This window comes from Pocillopora verrucosa, chromosome 8 (genome assembly GCF_036669915.1).
Source record: "Pocillopora verrucosa isolate sample1 chromosome 8, ASM3666991v2, whole genome shotgun sequence".
Lineage (NCBI taxonomy): Eukaryota > Metazoa > Cnidaria > Anthozoa > Scleractinia > Pocilloporidae > Pocillopora > Pocillopora verrucosa.
The window spans coordinates 157,925-184,285 of record NC_089319.1 but is presented as its reverse complement, the minus strand read 5'-3'; the positions used below and the strand labels follow the sequence as shown (position 1 = coordinate 184,285).

General features: G+C 39.4%; 5 protein-coding genes across 8 annotated transcripts; 4 read left to right on the top strand and 1 right to left on the bottom strand.

The window, feature by feature from the left end:
* Positions 1-240: 240 nt before the first annotated feature.
* Positions 241-12,290, top strand: LOC131785829 (uncharacterized). Its single transcript, XM_059102779.2, has 14 exons — positions 241-426; positions 1,106-1,325; positions 1,578-1,674; positions 3,479-3,540; positions 5,715-5,786; positions 5,904-5,969; positions 6,370-6,511; positions 6,995-7,328; positions 7,688-7,733; positions 7,837-7,901; positions 8,119-8,180; positions 8,671-8,730; positions 10,862-11,098; positions 11,479-12,290. The coding sequence occupies exons 1-14, from the start codon at positions 368-370 to the stop codon at positions 11,997-11,999; spliced, it is 2,043 nt and encodes a 680-aa protein (XP_058958762.1). The 5' UTR covers positions 241-367; the 3' UTR covers positions 12,000-12,290.
* Positions 12,291-13,147: 857 nt separating this feature from the next.
* Positions 13,148-14,044, top strand: LOC131785847 (uncharacterized). Its single transcript, XM_059102807.2, has one exon. It carries the CDS (start codon positions 13,208-13,210, stop codon positions 13,919-13,921), a length of 714 nt encoding a protein of 237 aa, XP_058958790.1. The 5' UTR covers positions 13,148-13,207; the 3' UTR covers positions 13,922-14,044.
* Positions 14,045-14,988: 944 nt separating this feature from the next.
* On the bottom strand, positions 14,989-17,150 carry LOC131785846 (uncharacterized). Of its 4 annotated transcripts, none has more exons than XM_059102804.2 (3): positions 17,020-17,150; positions 16,618-16,805; positions 14,989-16,137 (listed from the first exon to the last, which is right to left on the bottom strand). In XM_059102804.2, exon 3 carries the CDS (start codon positions 16,134-16,136, stop codon positions 15,423-15,425), a length of 714 nt encoding a protein of 237 aa, XP_058958787.1. In that variant the 5' UTR covers position 16,137; positions 16,618-16,805; positions 17,020-17,150; the 3' UTR covers positions 14,989-15,422. The 4 variants fall into 4 exon arrangements, with proteins under 4 accessions (XP_058958787.1, XP_058958789.1, XP_066027123.1 ...); XM_059102806.2 differs by having other exon boundaries at positions 16,618-16,648; positions 17,020-17,131; XM_066171026.1 differs by having other exon boundaries at positions 16,618-16,801; positions 17,020-17,112.
* A 292-nt stretch (positions 17,151-17,442) lies between these two features.
* LOC136282826 (uncharacterized) lies at positions 17,443-19,651 on the top strand. The gene is made up of 2 exons (XM_066170755.1): positions 17,443-17,997; positions 19,139-19,651. The coding sequence occupies exons 1-2, from the start codon at positions 17,857-17,859 to the stop codon at positions 19,649-19,651; spliced, it is 654 nt and encodes a 217-aa protein (XP_066026852.1). The 5' UTR covers positions 17,443-17,856.
* Positions 19,652-20,049: 398 nt separating this feature from the next.
* Positions 20,050-22,176, top strand: LOC136282825 (uncharacterized). Its single transcript, XM_066170754.1, has one exon. It carries the CDS (start codon positions 20,050-20,052, stop codon positions 22,174-22,176), a length of 2,127 nt encoding a protein of 708 aa, XP_066026851.1.
* Positions 22,177-26,361: the final 4,185 nt, after the last annotated feature.

The window sequence follows — 26,361 nt, the reverse complement described above, 5'->3', positions numbered from 1 at the left end:
TCAGCCAATGATTCCATTCTGCTCTATTTGAAACCTGGTTGCCATCAGCAATATATTGGACGGCGGCGCGATTTTGAAATCATCAAAGGTGTCCTACAGTTTACGTTAAGTTATACCGTGAACCTTAATCCTGTTCTACCTCTCCCCTACGTCGTGCCAATTCGCAGAAGAACGACTACGTAATAACATATTGACCAATCAGGGACATTTCGTTAACAAGCCACATGGGTGTACGTCACTAAAATTTGCTATTCGGATATCTTTTTGCCGGCGACCCTTGAAATTTTCGATCTCGAACCTTACTGCTTCTCGTTTGATCTTATCTTCGACTTGGAAGGCCTTGCGAACCCATACATATTAACAAATCATGTCTCGTTTTGATAGAGGTCGCTCCTTTGATCCAGGGAGCCGTTCAGAGCGTAAAAGGTAAGGCAAACTGACCGAGATCCTTGTGCGCTATTCCCTCCTTTGCATTGTCGTTTCTAATTCACTGTTGTCTTCGCTGATTCTTGAGAGACAATTTCTGTGTCTTAGATCCCAAGGTATTTTTTTCATAATGGTTAATTAACCTTTGCACAGGTCATTTTGTAGTGCTTCAAGGCGAATTTGTGTAACATGAAATTCGCCTTTCACGAATGCCACATGCGATTTTTTCTCACAATGCAACAGGAATTTTGTTTTCGACGAGTTAGTAGTCGTCCTTTTGTCGGGATATCGTAGGTTAGGGTGATTTTGGCCGGGCTTGATATGCAAGTTGCAATCGATGGAGATAGTTGCAGCACTTGAAAAGTCTACCGTCAAGTTTAATGATGTAAACGTTCAAGAAAGTGTAGCGGTGTTTGAAAGGATAACGGACTAGGGGAGAGAGATCTTTTAATAATCATTTTTCAGCTTCCATAATCTTTTTTAGCTATTTAAGCTCAAGACATTGACACTTAAATAAAATTGTTATATTATGTCAAGCGACGGTTAACCTGTTTGTTGTCTCTAAACCTGAAGTGTAATGTATATAGTATTCAAAAGTTTCATGATTTGTTCGTATGGTTTTGTTTTCTAATATTGTTTTGTATTGAAGATGAACGAAGTTATTCTTGTATCCTTTTAGCTTTGGAAGTGGTGGGGGTGGTAGTAGAGGAAGTGGCCGAGGTGGTTTTGGTGGAGGATCATTCAGAGGGGGGGGTGGTGGAGGATTTGGTGGCAAAAAAGACAAGTTAAACAACAGCCCAGGACAGCATCTTAGGAAACCAAAGTGGGATCTAGATGCCCTGCCCAAATTTAAGAAGGATTTCTACCGAGAACATCCAAATGTGCAAAACAGATCCATGGTAAGAATGATTCCAAAATTTTCTTTGATTTACTTTGATTCAGTGTGTTAGTGACTTAATTTTCAAGAATCTGTGAAAGTTCATGAAGTGTGCAATAGTCACTTACACAGCAGACCTCCAGACAAATACAAGCCTCCCTTCATTGTTAATGGTAGTAAAGGTTTGTTGAACTTGATCATTAATATTGTATATCCTTGATTAAACATTTTCAATAGAGCAGAGCTAAAACACCTCTTGATTTTGTAATTTTAGCAAGAAGTTGAGGAATACAGGAGACGTTCTCAGCTTACTGTTCAAGGGAGGAATGTCCCTAAGCCAGTAGTAACATTTGAAGAAGCTAGTTATCCAAGTAAGTGTTCTTGATTGGTTAAAATAAATAGTAGCTTTTAGGGCAGGCAGTGTGCACACTCTGATTGTGTTGCGTCATGGTTGTAATACAAAAAGTGAGTTATTTGCATCCTGACCTGGTTGAGTGAACACCTTTGGGTGGCAGCATGGTAGTGTGAATATGAGTGGAATGTAATGAGGATTCACTGTCAGTAGCCATTCCTTGAAAGGTTAAACAGTGTTTACAGGCCTGTGCAATTCCTGTTATTCCTCCATGAGGAATTTGACTCTTAGGAGGCGACTGACAAGATTCAGAAAGAATCGCAACTGCAGTCTTGCCTAAGAAACTACACAAATGGTAGCAGTTACATTCACAGCCAATGGCTGTGTGAATAACATTAAATTCAGAAAATACATTCTTAGACATGAGTTATTTATTAAACACATTACAGACACCTTCGAGACAGACACCTTTGAATACAAGAACTTTTTTTGTGTCATCCACCTGGCGTAAATATGGGATTTGTCAAAGAAGCCCTTCGCCTGCTAAGAACAAATTCATCATGCTCTAAGTTTAAAAACGTGCAGAGTTTCTTAATATTCTTAAAGAATAGAGGATACTTTTATCAAGGTTGTAAGAAACATATCTCCAAAGTCATTTTCTGCAGGAGAGAAAAAACAACAGATGCACATAGGAGAAAATTTATATTGCCTTTTGTAATAAAATTTCATCCAACTTTGTTAAACCTCTAAAATCCTACAGAGGGGGAAATGGCACTTTAAAACTAATCCTTATTATCACATCCCAAAGGAAAATCATTAAAAGATATCCTCATAACAGCTTAACTTTGAGGGCAGAAGATTTTAAAGCTCTAGTAAACAGCAAGAGTTGCACAAGCCTATCAAATTTATATAAGTTTTCCAGCTTACCCGGCATGTTGCCTTGCACACCGTAGAGTTATTTATTGGTCAAGGGATTCCTTTCACTGTGCCAATTCAACTGTCCTTCATTCAATGATCATGATAAAAGATTTACCATACAACACTTGCCAGTGGTTAATTTGCTTTTACTTAGGAAAGTAGATTTACAACATGATTGAATATATATAGGAAATGTCCTTACAATAGTAATGCTGTGTAACGCAATACACTAAACTCAACAATAGGCCTTTTGCGGCCATAACCAGTCTCAAACTACGACGTACATCAAATTTGACCTTCTCAAAAGCCAGTCTTGAGTTACATACTAAAAAACATTGATTGCATTTGTACTTGAGAAGCATTGAATATGTGACAAATGCATACCAAAAATACTTCTGCAAATTCAGAATCAATCAAATTTCATTCACCTATGGTGAAAGAAAAAAGGAACAGCCAACTTATACAGAACCTTCAGCCAATATCAGCCAATTTCTGTGGCTTTTACTGTCATATTGAAAATAACACTACCACAATGCAACACAACAGGAGTGTGCACACTGCCTGATTTCACGGTAGTAGTTCAAGGGTTGGCATCATTTTATTCTGACAAATTATTTTCTCCCTCAATGTTAGTACTTTAAGTTTTTGAAATTTATTTTTAAAAAAAAACTTTCTTCCATCAGTTAAGTGTGCTTTAGACTTTTCTGGAAAGTTTTTACTTTAAGCATGACTGCAACATATTGAAATATGTTGTTCATTTTGTCTCAAACATGAGCTAAAGAACAAATTTGAGTGCTCAGCAAGGAATCAAACCCTAGACCTTTGAATGGAAGAGGGTTTGGCTGTAGTTGGTATTTAGTGTTAATTGCTTTCTAACACTAAAATTAACAACCTGCTCTCTTCAGATAATATCATGGATACAATAAGAAGTGAAGGATTCCAAGAACCAACTGTAATTCAAGCCCAGGTATTCTTAGATATTTCAAAAACTCATTAATAATTCATAAGCCCATTAACCTATCAAATGGTAGATAATACATCACGTGCAGTGACTTTATATCGATAAACCTCATCCTTATTAGTATGCGGTGTTTTATCAGATATAAAAACACTGCACGTGACTTATGAATATTAATTAATTATCAACACAGAAACTGACACAACAAATGGTGGGAACATATTTAATGTTCTTTCAACAAATTTCACACAGTAAATTTACTTTTGCACCAAATTAATAGTACAGTTGTGAAATACACATCTGGAAAAATTCTCTATTCCATTAGTACAGTAATCTGGTAAAGGCATATTAGACAATACATCATCTTGATGTATCATCATCTTGATGTATCATCATCTTGATGTATCATCATCTTGATACATCATCTTAGCTCTGGAACAGGACGCCATGTCCTCTTCGGTTAGTAGAAGAAAAGTACAAAACACGTGTGAGATTTGATTTTCTTGCATACTAATTTAATCCCTAATGTTTTTCTCGTATGCTAATTTCTAACGTTGACAAAAGCATAATTGTTATGAACTCTCTTGACACACACTTTTCCAAGAATGTTTTTGAAGCCGTCCAAAAAACTCGCAGCATGTGTTTTATCCTGCTCGTTTTTTAAACATTACATAAACAATAACCTCTATTTAGCACAAAAGTATGCACAGATGTTTGTCCATGAACATTATCTGTTCCAAGATGTGAACAGTTTATTGAGAATGAAGCCAGAGGAAAAGTGGGAGCTTGGAGGAAGGGCAAATATACAAGCATAGTTTTGCACAAGATAGAGGCTTTTGTGTTTTTCCAAGAATTTTACAATAGGTAAAAGAATTGTTTATGAACAGCTTACTGTTTGTTGCATGGAAAGTTTTCTTTTGATTTTTGTTTTTTCCAGTACAACTTAATGAACAAACAAATATTCCTCCCTTCTGTAACAACCATAAAATGCTCTCTCATCTTGAATTATATTTCAAACAAAGAATTATCATAGTGGACATAAGGTTTGAAAGTCGGGGAATATCACTCGGGTGATATCCTCACTTATCCTCCAGTTTTAGTGGGGAACTATTCGGTCATGTAATGCACTTAAACCAATCATGCACAAACAAAAATATTTGATGGATCATAAACATATATATGCAGTACTGCCTGTGTGTACTCTAGCACCTAGATGAACACTCAGTCCCTGTGATTTGGGGAATTTTTATGCATATTTCTTGTGTGTGTGGTTACCCACATGCAGTAGAAATTATACATATGCAATGTCTACACCCAAATGCAATTTTAAGTCATTTTTTGGCATTCAGTACATCCATGTGCATGTGCTCTTTCCCATGGAAGTAATTGCTGTGGGAATCTGTATCTGCAGGGCGTGAAATTAATTTTTTTTTCTGATAGCCACTTGGCTCCTAAATTTTTCAAAGTGGTAGCCAATTCAAAAAAGTTATTCCCCATTTTTAAAGACAAACAAGACCTTTTTTTTACACTGTCACTGTTCTAGATAGACCTTTCAAAATTAAGTTAGGAAAAACATCTTCAATGTGCTACAAAGTGGACACTAGGATGGATGATGTACAACATTCAAGCTCAACTAAACCCAAGATGGCATCTAGTTATCTATCAAGATACATGTGCTGCATTTTGGAAACAAACTTAATGAGGAAGTTTGCCACAGATTTATCTTTGCTAATCTTTTTTAATTCTCTATAACTCTAAGTAAAGTTATGATGAAGCATTCTAGTCACCAATTTGGCATCTAATTTTTAGGATTTGGTTGCCAAAGTGAAAAATTTAGTTACATTGGGGCCTGTATTAGGCGCAATTTCATGCCCTGTATTTCTATCTATGGGAGCCTGTATTTCACAATTTATTTAATTAATTTACTTTGAAAAATGGTAAAATCCTGTTGCATTCTTAATTACATACATGCAGGTGCTTGTTGTGACATGCAGTATGCTTGTTTCAACCTTGCACTACATGGAGATTACATGTACTTCATCTAATGCTGCATTGTACAAGATCACTTCTGTATTTATTCATCAGTTGGGAGTTCTCTACTGGGAAAACTGTGCCCAAAGTCTTAGATACCATCCAGGTCCACAAATATTACCTAGTTATTTGTCTTGTTTGCTTTCTTTTAGGGTTGGCCAGTTGCACTAAGTGGAAGGGACCTTGTTGGAATTGCACAAACTGGATCAGGAAAAACTATCTCTGTAAGTTGTACTGATTCTTTGCAGTGTAAGAAATGCTAAGTAATTGTGATCATTGTTTTTTACTTGTTATTGAATTGCATTGGTTAACTGCAATACCCTATTGTTTGCCTTCCTCAGTTCATTTTACCAGCAATAGTTCATATCAAGCACCAACCTCTTGTCCAGCGTGGAGAAGGTCCAGTGGTAAGATTATTTCATTAATGATTTGGAAGCTCTTTGTTGGAAGTTGAGATAAACCATGACCAGGAACTTTTTTTTAGAACTGTTGAAGTAGAATCAAAACTGATGATTGTGATCTAAAGAGTTTTTTTTTTTAACTTTCATTTTTGAAGCCATTTTAGTTTTGGAGACTTACTATAGAAAGGAAATTGCAAAGTCAGTGAATACAACTGATTAAAGAATATATTTTGTCAAAAGATATGCTAATTAGAGTACTAGCCATATGTCTATAACAGGGCATTTTGAAAGAACAAAACTTGACATTCCAGTTTCCTTTTTTGAGTATTCTTGGTTAGCAGTGGTTTATCTTTGCTAATACACATTGCTCGGTCAAATGGAAATGGCGCTGTTATTTTCCTATTAGGCTCTTGTCCTTTGTCCTACAAGAGAATTGGCACAGCAGGTGCAAACTGTGGCCTTCCAGTATGGTCGCAATACCAATGTCAAAAGTGTGTGCATCTATGGAGGGGCACCCAAGGGACCCCAAATTCGTGAGCTTGAAAAAGGTGAGGTAGCCATAACAACATATGCACTACTTAAAAGATTCTGGTGTTAATTCAAATTTTATGTTTCAGTAGCTGTGTTCTGAGAAGTATTAAACTACAGAAGTGTCAATCAAAGTTAATTTAATTTAGACTTAAAATTGAACTTCTGAATGTAGGACTTACTTGCTGGAAAGTTTGTCCAGAATAAAACTTTCCATTTAGGATGCCTGAATAAACTGAATTTCCTAAATCTCTCTTTGAAATGTACCAACTTAGTGAATAGTTAAAAGGTGTAAGTGTTTGTAGAGTCCCAGTTAGTGGGTTTTCATTCTTTTGCTGCTATGAACCTTGAGTGCTATCATCAATTCTTGTACCTGGGTTTAGGGTTAGCAACTTAGTTCCTGGTAATGATGTGTCCTCATCTTCTATGAGAATTTTTTCTGTTTACTGGAGACAGGGATGGGAGTCTTTGATTTATGTTTCCTCTACTATTCCTGGTTTCAGGGGTGGAGATATGTATTGCCACACCAGGAAGATTGATTGATATGTTGGAAGCTGGCAAAACAAACTTGCGACGCTGCACATTTCTGGTACTTGATGAAGCAGACAGGATGCTTGACATGGGCTTTGAACCACAGATCAGGACAATTGTTGAACAAACAAGACCAGACAGACAGACACTCATGTGGAGTGCTACATGGCCCAAGGAAGTGCAAGGGCTGGCGGCTGATTTCTTGCGGGACTGTGTTAACATCACAGTTGGCTCAGTGGGGCTCACTGCTAACCACAAAATCTTACAGATTGTGGATGTTTGTGATGAAACTGAAAAAGACTACAAGTAAGTTGAAAGTTTGTCTTTGCATAGGAAGTTCTAATTACCTGCAGATAAAAGTTTTTTTTGGAGATGAAGTTTGTTCATTTGTCTCACATTAGAGTCACTTTAGCAATCTACATCAAAAGTGACTACATCATGAGACAAACAAAACAAAGTTTTTTGTCTTGCACACGAACTTTGAAATTTCTTTTTTGCAAATATTGATTTTATTGCTTTTTATCTGTGTGTAGAACTTAGAGAACAGGCTTTAAGTCATCTTTGCCCCCTATGTTTCTAATGGTATAAAATCAAGAGTAATAGTTGAACCATAATAGCTCAACTATAATGTGACTCACTAACACAATTTTTATTATTTTTACAAGGTTGATCAAGCTTTTGGAAGAGATAATGGGAGAGTCTGAAAACAAGGTATTCTTGTCGTATATATATAGATTCGTAAAGGTGAAAGAATGTATCTGTGGGTTCTATTTTCCTCTCTTGTATTTCTATTAAATTTGTATGTTTATTGTAGTCACTCATTTTTACTGAGACAAAGAGAAGAGCAGATGAACTAACAAGAAGGATGCGTAGAGATGGGTATGTCTTGCTTTCTACATAATACATGTGGAAGGAGGTGTTATGTGATTGATTGAGCAGCTGATGAATTAAAATTTCATTCCTGAAATTTTCATGTTGACAATTTTGAATTCCTCGTTACTGATGCTCTCTGCTAATGTGTAGTCTGCTGTGTTTTAGTCTTTCCGGTTATATTTGTTCAATAATTACAATTATCTGTTTACTTCCCTTGATGTAGATGGCCAGCAATGTGTATTCATGGGGACAAATCACAGCCTGAAAGAGATTGGGTATTAAATGGTATGTGTGGCTTTAAGCCTTGATTAGGTGAATGAGGCGTGTCCCTGGGAGAGACACTAAACTTTTCTATTGCCTTCCTCCATTCACTATTGTAAATAGGAACTGGAAAACTTTCAGGGAAACTTGATGGATTGCTGGGGATAGTCTGTGATGAATGTGCCTTCATTTAGGAGGGAAGCAACACTCCTTGTTGTTTCATGTTGTGGAACTGTAATTTGTCCTGTGGCTGCTAGGCATAAAGGTTGACTGGACAAAATTTTATTTTTGAATTAAAGAGCCAGGATAAATGCATTAAGAGTTAAAAGTATCCACATAATTTATTACATAAACCTGTCATGGAACTTAAAATGGAAAGGAATGTTTAGAAATGTTTGGGATAGGGTTTAACAGCCCTCTCAGGACTAGATAACAAGTTGTGCTAGCCTAAATAGTGTATTTACAAATAAAATGAACCTTTTAGAGTTTAACTTCTTTGTCTTTTAAATTTCAGAGTTCAGGAAAGGTAATGCTCCTATTCTGGTTGCTACTGATGTTGCCTCCAGAGGACTAGGTTTGTATATGTTTTTCTTACTAGTTAACCAGCACAGTGAAAATTTTGGGTTTCTTTTTTTTTTACCTATGTTAATTAGCTATCTAATTAGTTTTATTACAGTGATAAAACATAAATGAATCTTCTGGAGTGTAGTGGCTTTTGTGTCGGTCTTTTTTTCAACTGTCTTATTTACTAACTCTACATTCTATTTTTTAATCCCAGAGTAGGATTATTCTTTTTAATCCGAGGGTTCATCATCCTTGCTGTGGTTACTGTTTTCCTTGATTGGAGGGAACTGTGCATGACCTTGGTTTGTCAGCTGAGCTGGAGGGAAAGGAGCAGTTTCAATAACTCCTTCTTTTTTAAGATGTTTAGCTTGCATAGATACCAGAATTATCTTTCCATAAAAAGTGTAAAAAATAAATTTTACTTTGCAATCTTGTGGGCCACTGTCAGAAGCACTTATGCATACAGCTATAAAATATCCTACATCTCAGGAAATTTCTCAAGTTACAGAAACAACTGGCGAAATAGAATTTTCACAATAGGAGAACATTTATTGCTCCAGATACTTTTTAGTTTGCTGTGGTAAAAGTTTGTGTTCTGGTAGGAAAATATAGTGCCTCCTCTTTTTAGTTACTTGTGGTGGCAATTGCATTCATGAATAGCTATTGCTATCTAGAATGCTGGCTGCTGGTCTCATTTATCTGTGCTTCCATGAACATGAGACTAGAATCAAAGCTTGAATTTCAATTAAACTGTGTTGAAGAAAGAGCAAACAGTGGAGTTGTGTTTGATGGTTGTACAGATGGAGTTAGGTTCCACAGTAATGTAAACATTTGTGGGTCCTGGCAGATTCAGCTTTTGTTGCATAAATGTACTATCTGTACAACCTCAAGCTCTTAAGTCAAAGTCCAGTGCTCTGACTTACTATTTCCTTGAAAACAACTCCAGTGCTAAAACATCAAAGGCAACTTGCTGTCAGCTTAGTATTTATTTTCCATCCAAACAATTAATGAAGATGTCAATATTAATAAAGCACTGGGCTTTGACTTATAAGTTCAGTGCATTAGGTCAAAATTTCTCTGTTTTGTATACAGAAAGTCTCTTATGCACACGTTAATGTAACTAAAATGGAGTTAAAAAACATGCAGGTAAATTTACTAATTCTGTTGCACCTTATCCTATATCTTCTATGTTGTGTCGCAATGTAGTGCTGAATCAAAAGGGCCCACAAAGTTTGCATTCTGTTCACCTTAAGCAGCAGGCAGATATGCCTGCATTGCTTTTAATGTGTCAAAGAGAAACCCTCTTTTCTGTTCCTTCCCTCCCAATCATCTGGACGCGCTGAGTCATGGTTTGGTTCCTGCTTCAAGTGTAACCTGGTGAATATTTTTTTATGCCGGCTCCCAGAGCAGAAATGATAGCTCTAGTATTCAGGCAAGTTTGTTTGGAGAAGTACCAAATTGATGGTCAAATTGTATGTTTAGTATAGTTCTGCACTGCTTTGAAAACTGGTGGAAACTATTAGAATTGAAATGGGAATTGTGAACCATGTTAGTCTAGTTTGATCTTTTAAGTAAGAGTAGTCCTGAACTTGGCTTATGTTATAGTTATGACTGGTACAAGTTGTTAAGTCATCTGTATGGTGCCAGGAGTTGTTGTCATCAATTAGTGGCATCATACAAATGTTGTCTTCACAACATTTACACATGAACAAACTAAACAAGGCAACCCATCAATTCTGACATAAAAACTGATCAATTAGGTGGACAGAAGTTTCTGGAGTCTTATGCCAACCACATCACAGTAGAACTGACCAGGTGATTTCCACAGACAAGACTAATGATTCTTTCTTGACAAACAACTCTCACCTTTACTCTGGTGATGACTTAGTGCAGGTTGAAATGTCAGTCATCACTAGTGACAGCAGTTATTTTCAGGCCTACTCTTACTTGGACAATCAGACTACACAATTATCTCTGTTGGGTTCAAACGATCTACTTCACATGAGTACTAGGAGCTCTTTTCTAATATCTTGTGAGAATTAGGATTAGGGAGCTGGCATTTGGTTTTGATGCCCTCTTTAACTGAAAGCTCATCTTAGTGTTCATTTCATGACAAGATGTCGATTCATTGCATTATATAGATATTTCCGACATCAAATTTGTCATCAATTTTGACTTCCCAAGTTGCTCAGAAGATTATGTGCATCGCATTGGAAGGACAGCAAGGTCTGATCGCACTGGGACCTCATACACTTTCTTCACTGTTGGAAATGCCAAGCAGGCTAAAGATTTAATTTCCATTTTGAAGGAAGCAAACCAACATGTTAACCCAAAGCTAATTGCACTTGCAGAACAAGCAAAGGGAATGTTTGGTAAAGGTAAGCAAGCCTACTGTACGTTGCTCCTCTGCTTAAATGTTGCCACATGTAGCTTACATGTCATTGATTAAAAGAGAGAGAAGTTTATTCTTTAAATAAGTAAAATGTTGGTCAGGTGGGTTATTTAGGCATGGTTTGGTTGTATTGTAAGGTTGGTGAACTATTTTTAAGTTACTTAGAAGACAACAGTAAATAAAACTCGTGTATTGTGTCGTCCATTTAACCAGGGGTTGTCAATGTGCCACTTATCCTATATTTCTTAAATATCACGCAATGAAGCCTTTCATATACTCTCCCCCTCCACTTCTCCCATTGTGCCACCTTGAACTTCCCAAATTTGGCACTAGATGTCCTTTAGTTTTTCTATTATTTTTCTTTAGGGCGAAGCCGTTTTCGTGACAAATCTGCACTGGGGAATAGTGGTCACTTTAACAGGAACAACTATGGGGATTCCCGCAGTGATTCAAGGAGTAGTACTGGAAGCAGATCAGGGGGACATTCAAGCTATTCAGGCGGAGGTCGGGGTTCCTCTGGCAGAGGTGGCAGTCACATGTCCAGTGCCAACAAGTCATTCAGTTCCAACCGAAGTCAAGACTCTCGTGGGGTAAGGAGTCACTCACAACAGAATGGCTCATGGAACCATATGGGAACACAACAGCACAATATGATGGGAGGAGGAGGAGGAGGCTACAATAATTACAACAATTCATATGCACACCAGGCACCTCCTCCACCTCCACCAGGTCCTCCTCCTTCCCACTCAAATCCACCCCAGCCTCTCATGCAACAGCAACAGTACAACCAAACTACTACATACTCTCAGCCATCCTACCAAGCTTACCAGCAACAAGCTACAAATGCTGGGCAGGGACAAGTACAGCAGACTGCAGGGTGGTCTTAATCAAGAGCAAAGCTAAACCTACGTAACTTTCTACTGCTCTCTGACATTTTATTGAATGATGGTTATTTGCTTTGAAATTAGTTTTCCTTTGATATCCACAAGTTCAGGCTGATGGGAACTCCATGTTCAGTTCTGATTTTAGCTTATCCTTTTCAGTTGCTATTTAGATTAATTTTTTTCTTATTGGAGGATAGTTCTGTGTATTAGAAAAATTACTCCATAAGCGTTTTAGAAGTAGACTGTAGACTTAAACATTGTCAAGGATCAAAATAAATTTTCAGTCAACTGTGATTTTGTTTTTTCAGTCTTTCTCCAATTGTGTTTAAAGGTTGAGCATTCAAGTTCAAGGATTGGGATGTGTTTTGAAGTGAAATCTGCAACTGCCTCGTAATTTTCAGTTTTCACGTGAATGACATTGAACTTAACACTCATTTCCTTTTTCCCTGTTAAACATCTGGTTAGGGAGTGAAGGGGAGGGAATAACCGTTGAACTCCCATGAGTGACGCAGACAGAATTTCTCCTTAGAATATCAATACAATATCAAGCAGGCAAGTGATAAGAATAAAGAGAATTAATAATTGGGGATTATCAGTCGATCCAAGACCAAATTCTCCAAACAAACATCACAAGAACTATATGGTAGACAGTAAGTAGAATTACAAATGAAATCTTGGGGTTAAAGGGTTAAGGGGTGCTTACACCTAATCTTGAAAGTCAACTAAGTAATAATTTCACTTAAAAACTCTCGTCAACTAAACCTCTACAATTGTTTAAGAGAAAGAATGAGTGACATCGAGAACATCGATGATACGTCATCGAGCGCAATTCCTAATTACAGAGTCAGGCTTACCAGTATACGGTGGTCATTGTTTAGAAATACTGCATCTATTGTGGATGTGAATTGCAAGGTTAATTGTGAACTTTGTCTTTCCCCGATATTTTAAATGTCATCGTTGGTTGTGGGAACGAATTTTGCAGCACTCAGTCCCTAGACTTGTTTAGGCACTTTGGTTCACCCAACCTGCATGGGGGCTACAGGAGGCAAGGTTCTACCTGTAATGTCTCCGCCATCCACACAAGTCTTCTCTGGTCATCAGCATCACCATGATGCTGTTAATCTTGAGAACTGACCGTGAAATCCCTGGGAACGAGTTACGTAGGAATCTCTCCGAAATATCTGTAGATATTTTCAGAACCGGTTCCGACGATGGCTATAGCATCTGTGCCAAAGCTTTACTCTGCATGGTTTTGCCCTTTTGCACAAAGAGCTTGGATTGCTTTGGTAGCAAAAGGTGTAGAATTTGAGTACATAGAACAAGACCCTTACAACAAAACATCCGAATGGTTGACCATCAATCCTCGAGGAATGGTACCAGTTATTGTTCATAAAGGCAAAACAATTTATGAAAGTTCAGTATGCATTGAGTATGTCGATGAAACATGGTCAACAGGGTCAAGACTGCTACCTGCAGATCCCTATTACAGAGCCCATGCAAGAATTTGGGGAGATTTTATTGGAAAGAAAATTGTTCCATCCTTTTATGCCCTCTTGATGAAACAAAACGAGTCTGAGCAAGAGGAGATTAAATCTCAATTGATGAGTCACTTACTTGAGTTTGTGAAAGCCATGGATATTAAAGGACCTTTCTTCCAGGGTGAAAAGTTGGGCTATGTTGACATCATGTTGGCTCCCCATGCAGTAAGGTTCTTTATTCTCAAGCATTATCGTTGCTTTGAAGTTCCCAAAAGTGAGGAGTTCAAAAGATTCCATATCTGGTGTGAAGCTGTAAGGAATGCCTCTGCTGTGAAGGTTACATTGCAAGATGAAAGCAAACTTTTAGATTCTTACAAAAGATATGCAGATGCCAGTGCTACATCTCAAGTTGCTGATGCCATCAGAAAGGGAGGGACAATGCCTTAATCATCCTACTGGTATTTCACTTTGATCTCATCAGAAAGGAAGGGCCTAACCCTTAACCTTCTTATTTCACTTTGATCATGCACTGAGGCTGGAATTTTCAGAATTAAAGTCTTGCCCCATAAATCCATCTAATAGCTCTTGATATGTGTGTGCAGTAATGTTAATTATCTGTCATTGTAATGTAGATGGAAACCTTCTGCATACAGACCATGTAATTTTTTTTTACCTTCAAGGGAAAGTAGAAATGAACCTATTGGTTAAGCATTGCTTCATTACAACATGCCCAGGAGATGGTGCTTTCAGATCACTGGGTTGAGAGTAATCCTCAAAAAGACTGTTGAAGTCTTGACAGCCCAAGGAAGTCACCAACAGGGTCAGGTGACTCTTGTGATGACTTGACTCTGGTGATTCCCTCTCCTCGGGTTCTCAAAACTTCAGTGTTTACCCTATCCTTTACCCTGTTTTTCTGTTTGTTAGTCAAATCCATGTGCTTAAGCATAATTATAATAGACGTGCCTAAACAGCAGAATCTTATCCACGCATCAAAATTTAATGGTATGAATAGGTTGGCAGGTGAAAAGATTTAACCCAAAGGTGACTAAGCCCTGAAAGATAAGTATTTTGGTTTGTTATGTGCTGTAACACTCCCAGGCCTCTGTTTCAAATGTATTTCAACTGATGATAAAATTGTCTTAAAACTAGAGAGCTTGCCTCATTTTTGTGTTGATCACAGTCAAGACAGATTACACTGTATTAACCCTTTAACTCCCAAGATCTGATTGTTAATTCTCCCCTCTAACTTCTACACATTTTCTTGGAAATAAGTTGCAAAAATTTGGAGTTAGATGAAGATAACAACTTCTAGCCAATACATTTGAGTATTAACATTATCTGTTTGCTGGATAGCGCACTGGATATTTTTAGTAGAAGTTACTTGTTAATCACTTTTGGGAGTTGAAAGGTTAAATCTCAACTCCACAATCTGAAGATAACTTCACATTTCAGAATTTCAAAAGTTAGACCTTACACATGCCAAAACTTACATGTATAGCAAACAAAAATAAATGTTCAATAAATTTTGTGGTTTATGTTCTAGAGTACTTTCTTCTTTAGCTGTGAGTGGTCTGAGAATATCCCACAGAAAATATTGTAGAAGTTTAACACAGAATACACAGGTCTTAAAAAAGTCAAAAAATGTACCAGATGAATTTGTTACTCTACCTAATTCCTATTCTAAGCAACTAACAATATGTGAACTATGCTGGGATGAGAGTATGACACATACAAAGTTAAAGCTGACAGCCACGATTACAGGACTGGCAAAGTATTTTCAGTAACATTAAATTGCTGATCGTAGTAATAAGTGTTTTCTTTAACACCCATTCCTGTTGGTACATATAATTAAACATTTTCTTTTTCTCAGTCCAAAATTACACTATTTGTTGTGACACATCACCACCCAACCAAGAAAACATCCTCCTATTACTCTTTGAATGGATTTCTAAGGAATTGTTGACCCTTTGCGAACAGCATCTGCAAGCTCAGATTTGGCATTACCCTCAGCATAAGGCCTAGCATTTGCCAAAACCTTGTCTTTATTTGCCTGAACTGCTTTTACTGAAGGGTGATTTATTACTGCTTCTGCCCATACATTATATCTGCTGTATTCTTCAGTCTGTGGAATTTTAAAGCCACGGTAATGTTCCAGAATGTACATCCTTGAAGCCCATGGGGCAAACATGATGTCAACATATCCAAGTTCCTTTCCTTGAAAAAAGGGGCCTGACTGATCCATTGCCTGAGAAAATTCCAATATGTTTTCTAAAAATATTTCTCGGTATTCATTTTGCTCTTCCCGAGACTGCTTCATAAGGAATTTGTAATATGGTGGAATAAGCTTCTTTATGATAAAATCTCCCCACATTCGTGCCTTAGCTCTCTGATAAGGTTCTCGGGACAGTAGCCTTGGTGCGTTAGGCCAGGCCTCGTCAACGTATTCAATGCAAATATGGCTCTCATAGATTGACTTGCCATTGTGAACGATGCATGGTATTAATCCACGAGGGTTTATGGCTAGCCACTCAGCAGACTTGTTGTAAGGATCCTGCTCTACGTAATCAAAATCAATTTTTTTTGCTAACATTGAGATCCATGCTCTGTGTGCAAATGGACAGAACCAGGCACAGTACAGCTTCGGTTTGCTTTGTGTCATCATGCTGAAAATTGAATTAATACTGTTGATACGGTACAAAGCAACATTAAAATCAGACAAACAGAAAGTAGGGGTCTGGCGATGACTACAGTCAGCAGATCATTGCTGTCTACTTCCAGTCGCGTTCAATTATTCTGTTTTATTCCGTACCAGTAGAGTAAAGAACAACCAAGTATAACCCTTGGACTTAACAACCGAGGTCTCTCAAAGGAATTTTAGCACCGGACGATTAAAAGAAAATTGCCCTTGTCGCGTACCCAATGCAGCGGACACGGGGTGTTGTGAACTGGAGTTTGGGGAGCGTCAACCACAGTGTAGGAATTGACAACACAAGTTGATTCAACAACGTCTAGTGCTATCGTCTGACTATCATGCTAAAAAGGGGAAATTGCCATGTACAAGATCAACAAATGGGCTGAGACTAATTACAAAACAGGCGAGATCGAAAAGAAAAGGAAACTAAATACAACAGGCTAGGACTTACGTCTGATCCTGTCTTTACGGGCCTTGAAAAACTGCAACGTTACGTAAGTGGAACAATCTTATGTAAAAATAACTCAGATCTTTCTCCGTCGATCTCCCAACTCCAACTAACACGATTCTTAAAGGGCGTACCACTATAAGGGTGTAGTTCACGCGTACCATTGCAAACTGGTTCATCAGGAATGCTAGCTAAGTAGGGAATTCAAACTATGAACAATAGTACGCTAAGAAAATTGGGGCGTAAGTTCGACAAAGAAACAAGACAGAACTTTTAAATCAAAACAAAACAATTACGTAATCAAAGTCTTCTTCGGACGTTCATTACAGCCCTCCTCTCAAAGTAATAACACAGTCTATTCTAGTTTCCGTCTGCTTCATATCAAAGTAAAACACTCTCACCTACCGTATCAAATCCTACACCGTATCAACTCCTACGCCAATGCGAAAGCTCTTCAGTAACAACTTAATACAGTAGTTTGCTCATAATTCGACAAGAACCCGATCCAAATTAAATTCTCAGAGGTGACCCAAAAAGCTAGAATGGCGGAACGGTGGAACGGTGGAACGGTGGAACGGTGGAACGGTGGAACGGTGGAACGGTGGAACGGCGGAACGGAGGAACGGTGGAACGGCGGAACGGTGGAACGGTGGAACGGTGGAACGGTGGAACGGTGGAACGGTGGAACGGTGGAACGGTGGAACGGCGGAACGGCGGAACGGCGGAACGGCGGAACGGCGGAACGGCGGAACGGCGGAACGGCGGAACGGCGCCAAATCCTAAAACACGGAACGGCGAAAAATGATCCCAAATCCTAAAACACGGAACGGATGTCATGTTTTTAAAAACAATTTTTAGTTAATTTTTTAAATAATTTTTAAAATTTTCTAAAACCAAAAAATTTTCAAATTTTGCAAAACTTCGCCTGTTCCTGCTCGTATGTTTGGCCAAGCCTTTATGGTCACTGGCCCCCGTATAGCCTCTAACTATGGCTTATAAATACAGCCATTTAGTTTCAACTTGTAAAACTCCCTGAAGAAGTCTACGACAGTTACACGAAACGCGTCGGAGAGTAAAGAAGTTTTGCAGCTACTATGCTAACTCAATTAGCATTGGTAATTAGTCCCTAGGGATTTTGGATATAATAGATTGCTTTGTATCACTCCTTGTCACTTCACTTGAGGCCTTGGGCTGTGTACTGCTTGGAGCGTTCTATAACTTTTTTCGACGGATCAATCCGACATGGCGGAACAAGTTCCCCAAGCCGTTGCCGGTAGAGCGATAGCTCAAGTTGTTCAAAATCCTCAACCTGCTCAAGGCGAACCTGCCGTGGCGCAGCAAGCTCAGGACCAACCTTTGGCACAACAAGCTCAGAATCAAGAGGTATGCATCTTTTTCTGTTTCGGATACCATGTGGTTGATTATATTTCAGTGGCTAATTTTTATCGGTAGAGTTTAGATTTGGTTTACTTTCTGTAGATGTGAAATTGTGTCAGGCCTGCAGGGCCGTGAAAGTTTTTTCTTTGCCTGCGGGGTTGTGAAGTTTTCTTTGCCTGCGGGGCCGTGAAAGTTTTCTTTGTCTGCGTGGCCGTGAAAGTTTCTTTGCCTGCGGGGCTGTGCAGAAAGTTTTCCTTTGCCTGCGAGGCCGTTAAAGTTTTCGTCCCCTGTGGGGCCGTGTAGGAAGTTTTTTTTTTCTTTTGCCTGAGAGGCCGTTTGGATTTATTTGCCTGCGGGGCCGTGGAAATTTCCTTTGCTTAGGAGGCCGAGAAATTTTCTTTGTCTTCGTAGCCGCGAAAGTTGCTTTGTCTGCGGGGCTTTTAAAGTTTTTTCTTTGCCTGCGAGGCCGTGAGTTTTTTCTTTGCTTGCGAGGCCGTGAAAGTTTCTTTGTCTGCACTGTCATTTAAAAATTTTTTGTTTGCGCTTCTGGGGTCGAAAATAGTTTCGGTATTTTGCTTTTTGGAATGAAATGCTTTATGTTCACCTTCGGTTGTGGTAGTGTGATGCTGGCGCGCAAGAATAAATTTTTTTTTTCTCCTTTAGCCTTTATTGTTTTTGTGGCTTGAATTTTACTTTGTAGCCCCTCGTTTAAGAAATTGCTTGCTGATGTAGAAAGTTCTGTTGCCGTGCTTTACTTCGTTGGACTGTGATGCCTGAGCATCAGTCGCCGTTCATTTGCTTGTGCAAGCTTACGTGTAGTAGCTTTTAGTTGTACGGTATGTAAAAAAAAAAAAAACGAAAGACTGCTCTGCCGTTGTGTGTTTTTAAAACATTTTTTGGCCTGTGAGGCTAGGAGCGTTCATCGTTATTGCTGGAAGTTTGAGGTTTTGATAATTTAATTTAATTTTTATTTAATTTAATCTAACTTAATGTAATGTAATATTTCATAACTTGTAATCTAATCGGTGTTGTTCTTTTTCAGCCTGTGTTATACTGTGCTTGATCTGTTATGAGATTAAGTAATGAAAAGAAAGGAAATGAATGGATCAGTGATTTTTTATCTTGCCTTTTGAATTCCGTTATATAGGAGGAGGGTGATCTTGCTCGTGTCTTAGAGAGACTTAAGAAGTTGGAAGATTCCCAAAAGAAATCTGTTGAATCAGTGTTGGAGGATTTACAGCACCTAATACGTTCTCCGTTGTTCCAGAAGGACCAGGCAATTGATTACCTAGTGAATCTGAAGATTGTGGCCAAGGAAACAAAACACGCGAGAGCTGGATTTTATTCTGCAGTGCTAACAGCAATGCAAAATAAAATGTGGGCCTCAAACATGCAATTTAAGCGCTATCTTGAAGCCCTCTTAGGAGATAAAGAGGATGAAGTGGTACTCAAGCGGATTGCTGCCGTAGATAAAGCGTTGCGAGTGCCTGGAGTTGGTGCAAATCGTTTCATGCCAAGGGGGAGAGGCAGGGATAGATCACAAGTCCAGTGTTTTCAGTGTGGCCTATATGGGCATTATCAGAGGTTCTGTTCCTCGCGTCCACAGCCTAAGAGGCCTCGCCTTTATAATCAAGGAGTTGAGGCACCTCAAAAACAATGAATGTATTGACAGGATTAAGGCGTTTTCCCAATGTTTTTTGATCAGTTTCCAGTATTTATGCCGTGTGTTCCTCGGCATTAAAGGCTCCCTTTTCATTGTGTCAATCGGTGTCTGTTGTTGTTTCAATTTTAATTCACTCTTGTAAGTTCTGGATCGGGGTAGAGTAGCTCCTGCTGGTTCATCACATATGGTGACCACCAGACGACCTGTTTTCAGGCGAATTGAGGCTGCTCCCTCCTGCTCGGGAACCCCAGGTCTTCCCATAGGTGATCTCTCTTTTTGCCCTCTTTTCCTTAGATTTTGGGTGGTACTAAGCGTGAAGCTGCTGTGGATAACTTTTACATTCTTACGGAATTTCAACTACAGACAACAGCAATTAAACCAAGAAACGAGACCCTATGGGTGGATATGACTGGGGTTCCCGTTCAGGGGGTGCGGCTGTGTGTTGGGAAAGTGTTATCTCATCTGGTAAGGTTCCGGATCTGGGGACTTTACATTTAAGGGATCCGGATTCCTTTGTGGCAGGTGGTCTTCACCGTAATTCAGCCGCCTGGGAGCTGGTACTTGAGGGTCATCCGTTGAGGAACTGTATTCTAGATTGGATTAGAAATAAAGTCGACATCTTAAGTTTTTCAAGACCTTTTGCGGGAGTTTTCAAGAGAGCTAAATATTCGTCTACTGTTCCACCTAAGAAGACTTTCCCGAATCATGTAAACTGTAAAAATTTTACGGAATTTATATCCAAGGAGATTCGGAATCGTGTTTTAACCGGCGCTGTTAGAGTCTGGGGGGTAGTGGGTGTCGATGATCCCCCCCATCTTGTGTTGCCACTCACGATTGAACCTACGAAGCCTCGACTTTGTATTGACGCGAGGTTTCTAAACCTTTGGATGAAAGATATGCCGTTTTCCCTGGATAGACTGAGTGAAGTGGCTAGGTATGTTTACCCCGGATCGTTCATGACCAAGTGCGACGACAAGTCCGGGTATGATCACGTGATGTTGACAGAGTCCTCGCAATCATACTTTGGGTTTAGTTTTGGTGGCCTGTGGTTTGTTTGTACGACTCTTCCGTTCGGATGGAAAATCTCCCCTTATGTTTATCATACCATTGGTCTGGCCGCCACAGGTTTCTTGAGAGCTCAAGGGATTCCTTGTTCTCTCTATATAGACGATCGCTTAAATGGAGAGCTTTTGCGACCGACTGGGTCTTGGTCCATATTACCAGCGGACAGATCTTTGCAGTTCAGGTTGCTGGCAGCTACAGGTGCCATATTCGTTGTCCTTTCTGTGTTGGTTGATCTCGGTTATACCATTGGTATCAAGAAGTCGGTTCTTGTGCCGGTCACATCCCTGGGGTATTTGGGTCTGATCGTGGATTCCGTTCGACAATCGTTTTTGGTGCCGCGCCGTAAGATTGAGTCCTGGGCCTTAATTAGGGAGAAAATTTTTGCCTGCAAGAAAACTGTTTGGATCAAAACTTTACAACGATTTCAGGGGAAATGCATATCTTTCTCTTTGGCTGTTCCAGCCGCGAAATTGTTCATTAGAGAAATGAGTAGAGCGATCGCTTCTGGCTTGGATGATGGGCAAGTGTCTATGACCGACGCTTTGAGGGAGGAAATTTCGCATTGGCGTTACCTTGACGACTGGAAGGACACTCTTCCGTGGAGAGACGAGAAGCATGTGCGTATTGCGATTTCTACCGATGCGTCCGGTTATGGGTGGGGTTGGGCAGTTCATTCACCTTCGGATGATCAGATTTTTCGAGATTATTGGAGTCAAGAGGAACTGTGTCTCGATATTTCTACAAAGGAAATGTTAGCTTTGTTGTATGCTATTAAAGCTCTTCCTGACGGAATTAAGGATTGCCGAATTGATGCTTCTATTGACAGTATGGCAGTATTAGGTGCGTGGCAGGGGTCTGGCAGCAGGAGATCCCCCCAGTTAACGTCAGCTACAAAACGACTTTATTTTGCTCTATCTTCTCGTAATGTTCAGTTGAACTTATCCTATGTACCATCTAAGGAAAATGTGGCCGATTTTCCGTCTAGGACAATGTCACGTGTGGATTCCAAATTGTCAATGTCTGCTTTTGAGAGGGTCGATAAAGAGTTTGGTGGAGTTGAAGGTCATTCGTTTGACTTGATGTCTTTGCACTCAAATGTAATGAAGAACAAAGATGGGTTTTCCTTGCCGCATTTTACTCCTTTTCCAAGCCCAGACTCCAACGGTGTGAATGTCTTCAGTCAAGAAGACATGTCCAATCCTTATGTCTTCCCGCCATTTTCTTTGATTGGTCCACTGTTGAAGTTTCTCTTGAGTTTTAAGATCCCGTTCACTATTGTGGTTCCAGAGTTTGTTCCTCATCGCTATTGGTGGGTTGAATTGAACGCAAGGTGTTCTGGGAAAATTTGTCTTGGTACACAGGGTGACTTGAGTGTTCTGCTATCCCCATCAAAGTCGGGTTATAGTCCAACACCTTGTCCCTTTTCTATGTGGGCGTTTCGCGTGTCTCGGTTCTAGGTGTAGAGTCGGGCTCATTGTTTGTTTCGTTTTTGTTCCCTACAGACATTGCCTAGAGTTCCGAAGTTATTCACTCCCTGCGTTGCGTGCCCACGATGCTCACGTCCTAACGATGAGGATTTTAATTTCTGTCAGAAATGTGGTTATGTTAGACGTGCCACAATCCAAGGACCACTAAAGAAATTGGATATTGATGAAGGCGGCATTGCCCAACGAGTACGCGAGTTGAATGAGCAACGTAGTTCGTCTCGTTATTCTAAACAGAAATCAGCTCTGGAATTGGAGTTTATAAATTTTCTGGGAAACTTGTCAGTCTCCAAGTCTTTGTCGTCAGCGCTTCCTTCGGATGTTACTGCGTTCCTTGTGTGGAAGGATGGAAAGAAAAGGAAACGAGTTCATAGACAGGATTGTCACACCTGGGGAGGTAATGCGGGGCTAGATTGTGAGTGCCCTAAACGTTTGGCATTTGGGACTATAGATTCACTGATTGGCAAGTTGCGTGCTATATTTGCAGAGAGTGGTCGAGGCGCAGAATGGCAGTCTTTGTTAGGTGTAGGTAATCCAGCTTCTTGTAGGTCAGTTAAGAATTATTTAATAGATAATTACTGAGGTTCGCAGCATTATACCCAATAATGCTGCGAACCGAAGTAATTAACTATTATAATTATTGACCCTCATAAAATCCTATTGTTCTCTCTCTGCATTACATCGACGATTTCAGTCGCCCCTTCATATTGATGTTTTGGTACACCAACAATGCAACTGGCAAGCATTGTCCAGTAATAATACAAATTGCATAATCCTTTTTCATTCCCCAATTCAGCCATTGTTAACTACTTGCAAAGATGATATAATCATTGACTCTCATGAATTCCTACTATTTTCTCTCTCCAACAATGCAATTAGCACGTATTGTCTAGTAGTTATACAAATTACATAACCCTTTTCATTTCCCGGAATTTAGTCATTGTTAAATCCTTGTAAAGATTATGTAACTTTCCACACCTTTCAGGTGTGTGATTGAATTTCATGCAAACGTAATTTGCATTGTATATTAACGCAATGCACTTGGTTATTTGAGTTGTTTGTTGGAAGGCAAAGAGTTGCTACTGTTTTGAAGCTTGATGGAGGATTCTTCGGAAGACGAATCTGCCATTTTCATAACGCAGAGCCAGAGGTCGGAAAATGCCGCTGCCGTTGCCCTTCGACGAAGTTGCGCCACACGATTGTACGAAGGTGGTGTGCCAGAACAAGTTATTGTAGAAACCACTGGTCACCGATCATGTGATGGGGTTAGGGAGTATAAGTGTACCTCATCAACACTTAAAAGGAAAGCAAGTGAAATCTTGCAGGGAGCGACTCCTAAGAGGGCAGAAATAGACGTCAAGGAAAAAAATGAAAAACTGTTTAACAATGATGTTGAGCAAAAATATGATGGACAAAGGGAAGAAACAGGGTTACAGGGGTTAAGCGAAAAGGTTTTAGACGAAAACCAGAGCGAAGGTTATAATCAGTCAGTTGTAATTAGTACTCACAGTACGAAAATTGTTATTTCTTACAAGTGAGAAAGACTGTCATTGTCAGATGTGCCCTAAATAAACTGTAAAATGTTTTCGTCTGTACGTCTCCTGGAATGGTACTTCTCATGGTGTATTCATTTACTTTTTAACTTCAGATCTTCATCATAAATTATGCGCGGACATTCGCGAATTTTCAAAAATTACTGAGTGGAAAAGTAACGAAGTAAATACCACAGTCATGCAGCAATATTAAAAATATTGCTGGAAGCAGGCTGCATTATTAAAAATATTGCAGTGCAGCCAGCCCACTGCAATATTGAACGTTTTAGCGCGTTTAGGATTACCCCTGATAATTTCCCTGCTACCAAAAAGGACCGCCACCGTTTTCCTCAGACAGTTGGACTTGACTGAATATGAATACTTTCTCAGGCTGAAATCGCCGATATAATGCTGAGAGAGAACAATAGGATTTTATGAGGGTCAGTAATTATTTGAGTAATGTGCGAGAAGAACAACTAAAGGCTAGGGTAACTCCACGCCAGGCAGAGCCTATCTTAATGAACGATTTGTTGGTTATCTCTGAATTCATTAGAGCCCTTTTGTTGCATTCTTCGACTTTGCGCGCAATTCAGATTTTTATGTATGCCCGCGATCAGGCTTTATTCAAGGCATTATTTTTTGCTGGTGATAGAGCAGCTGATTTGTTACAAGTAAAAGTATCTGATGTTTTACGTTTCTCGGATAATTCTGGTTTGTTGTTCAATCATGTTTGGACAAAGTCTCTCAGGTCAGGTGACGCAAATGTGTTTGCCTTTAAGCGGGGTTCTAATCCTTTGATTTGTCCTGTCCGGGGTTTGGAAATGTATTTTGATGTGTGTAAGCTGTTACGTATTAACCTTGCGCCAGGTTTCCTTTTTCGCTCTATTTCAAAATCTGGCGGAGTTTGTTTCAGCCATTTGGAGTCTTCGGCGGCTCAAGCGCGATTGAGTTTTTATGTTTCCGCGCTAGTTGGGAAGTTATCTAGTAGTCATTTAACAGTTCATGGGTTTCGCAGTGGGGCGGCTGTATCTTTAGCATTGCGAAGCGTAAGTCTCAGTGAAATCATGGACCACATTGGCTGGAAATCTAGTAAGACGGCGCTTCACTATATCAAACTTAAGCAAGTAGTGAATCCAGCAGGCGCGGCGGCTAAACTAGCGGATCTCCCTTTACAAGCGGGGCAGGACTACAAACATCAGGATCATCTTGTGGGATTCTCCCAAGCTTTTTCTTGAATTTATTTTATTGAATTTTTGAACTATTATAGTATAGGTTATTGTTAATGATTAGATATAGTATGTATTAAGTAAGGATTGGAAAGAGGATTAAAGAGTTCTTTGTGTTTCTTTTCTTAGGGTGCGTGATTGTTCATTTCATATGAGTGTGGGTGTAGGCTTGGGAAGGCCAGAGCGATTCTCCATACCTTATTACCATCTCATGAATAACAATTCCTAGGGAGAAATATTACACCATGCTAACTCAATTAGCATTGGTAATTAGTCCCTAGGGATTTTGGATATAATAGATTGTTTTGTATCACTCCTTGTCACTTCACTTGAGGCCTTGGGCTGTGTTCTGCGCATCGAAGCGTTTTCCCACCCACCCCACCCCCGGTCGGATTGATCCGTCTCACCATCACCCCTTCGCCTGGCTTGGGCTTTCCCGGCCAGAGCGATTCTCCATACCTTATTACCATCTCATGAATAACAATTCCTAGGGAGAAATATTACACTATTCGCAGAGTGCTACTCTTTATGTTCAGTTTTAAAAAATTGTTTTAAAAAATTGTTTTAAAAAATTGTTAAAGAAATTGGTGCAGACTGCGAACAATTTCTGAGCCGCCGAAGGGAGCGAAGTCGAAAAACAAATATTGAAGCATCATTGCACAGGGTTCGATGTACACAGCTTTAAACTAAACAGTATGTTCACTTTTAATCCCTTGGGGTATTTTTGCTTCTTTGAGGAATAGACGCTTTTCCTTCTCGTCCTCACCTAATAGCTTCTTGATTACGACCTTCTCAAGACTGTTCTTCTCCACGAAAACCAAACCATAGGATCCTCGACCGATAGCCTCTTCTTTGTCTCGCAACTGCTCATGCGAATAATGGTAAACCATGACAATCCAGAGATCCGTCTGAATTACACTTCCCTTTCAGGTAGGGCAATTTAAACGCCATAGAGTTGACGATTTGTTCTGGACACCTGGTTGAGAAGAAATTCTCCAAAATCTTCTTAACGGCTACCTTCTGCTAAATTTCTTTTTTCTTTTCACGCCATTAGAAATTCTCACGCGCAGGACCCCCTGCAAACCTCTTCACCTTGTTTTACTCGAGGCCTAAAACTTATTCGTGAAAGAAGAAACGCTCGTATTAAAGTGGTTTACAACGCGAAAACGCAGCCATTTTTCGTGCATGATGGTTCATTATTATTCATACCACTCAGTAAAAGAGTGGCATGATGGTGTTTTGGCATTTGTTGCATTTCACCATTTCACCATTTTACCATTTCACCATTTTACCATTTTACCAATTCACCATTTCACCATTTCACCATTTCACCATTTCACCATTTCACCATTTCACCATTTCACCATTTCACCATTTCACCATTTCACCATTTTACCATT

Bases quoted from the DNA above. Each gene is read 5' to 3' on its own strand.
- LOC131785829 (XM_059102779.2), top strand. From the start codon at position 368: ATGTCTCGTTTTGATAGAGGTCGCTCCTTTGATCCAGGGAGCCGTTCA. The intron at 5,970-6,369 runs GTAAGATTATTT...TTTTCCTATTAG, and splicing joins AGCGTGGAGAAGGTCCAGTG to GCTCTTGTCCTTTGTCCTAC. The intron at 7,902-8,118 runs GTATGTCTTGCT...CCCTTGATGTAG, and splicing joins AGAAGGATGCGTAGAGATGG to ATGGCCAGCAATGTGTATTC.
- LOC131785847 (XM_059102807.2), top strand. From the start codon at position 13,208: ATGGCTATAGCATCTGTGCCAAAGCTTTACTCTGCATGGTTTTGCCCT.
- LOC131785846 (XM_059102804.2), bottom strand. From the start codon at position 16,136: ATGATGACACAAAGCAAACCGAAGCTGTACTGTGCCTGGTTCTGTCCA.
- LOC136282826 (XM_066170755.1), top strand. From the start codon at position 17,857: ATGGCGGAACAAGTTCCCCAAGCCGTTGCCGGTAGAGCGATAGCTCAA. The intron at 17,998-19,138 runs GTATGCATCTTT...TCCGTTATATAG, and splicing joins AACAAGCTCAGAATCAAGAG to GAGGAGGGTGATCTTGCTCG.
- LOC136282825 (XM_066170754.1), top strand. From the start codon at position 20,050: ATGGGTGGATATGACTGGGGTTCCCGTTCAGGGGGTGCGGCTGTGTGT.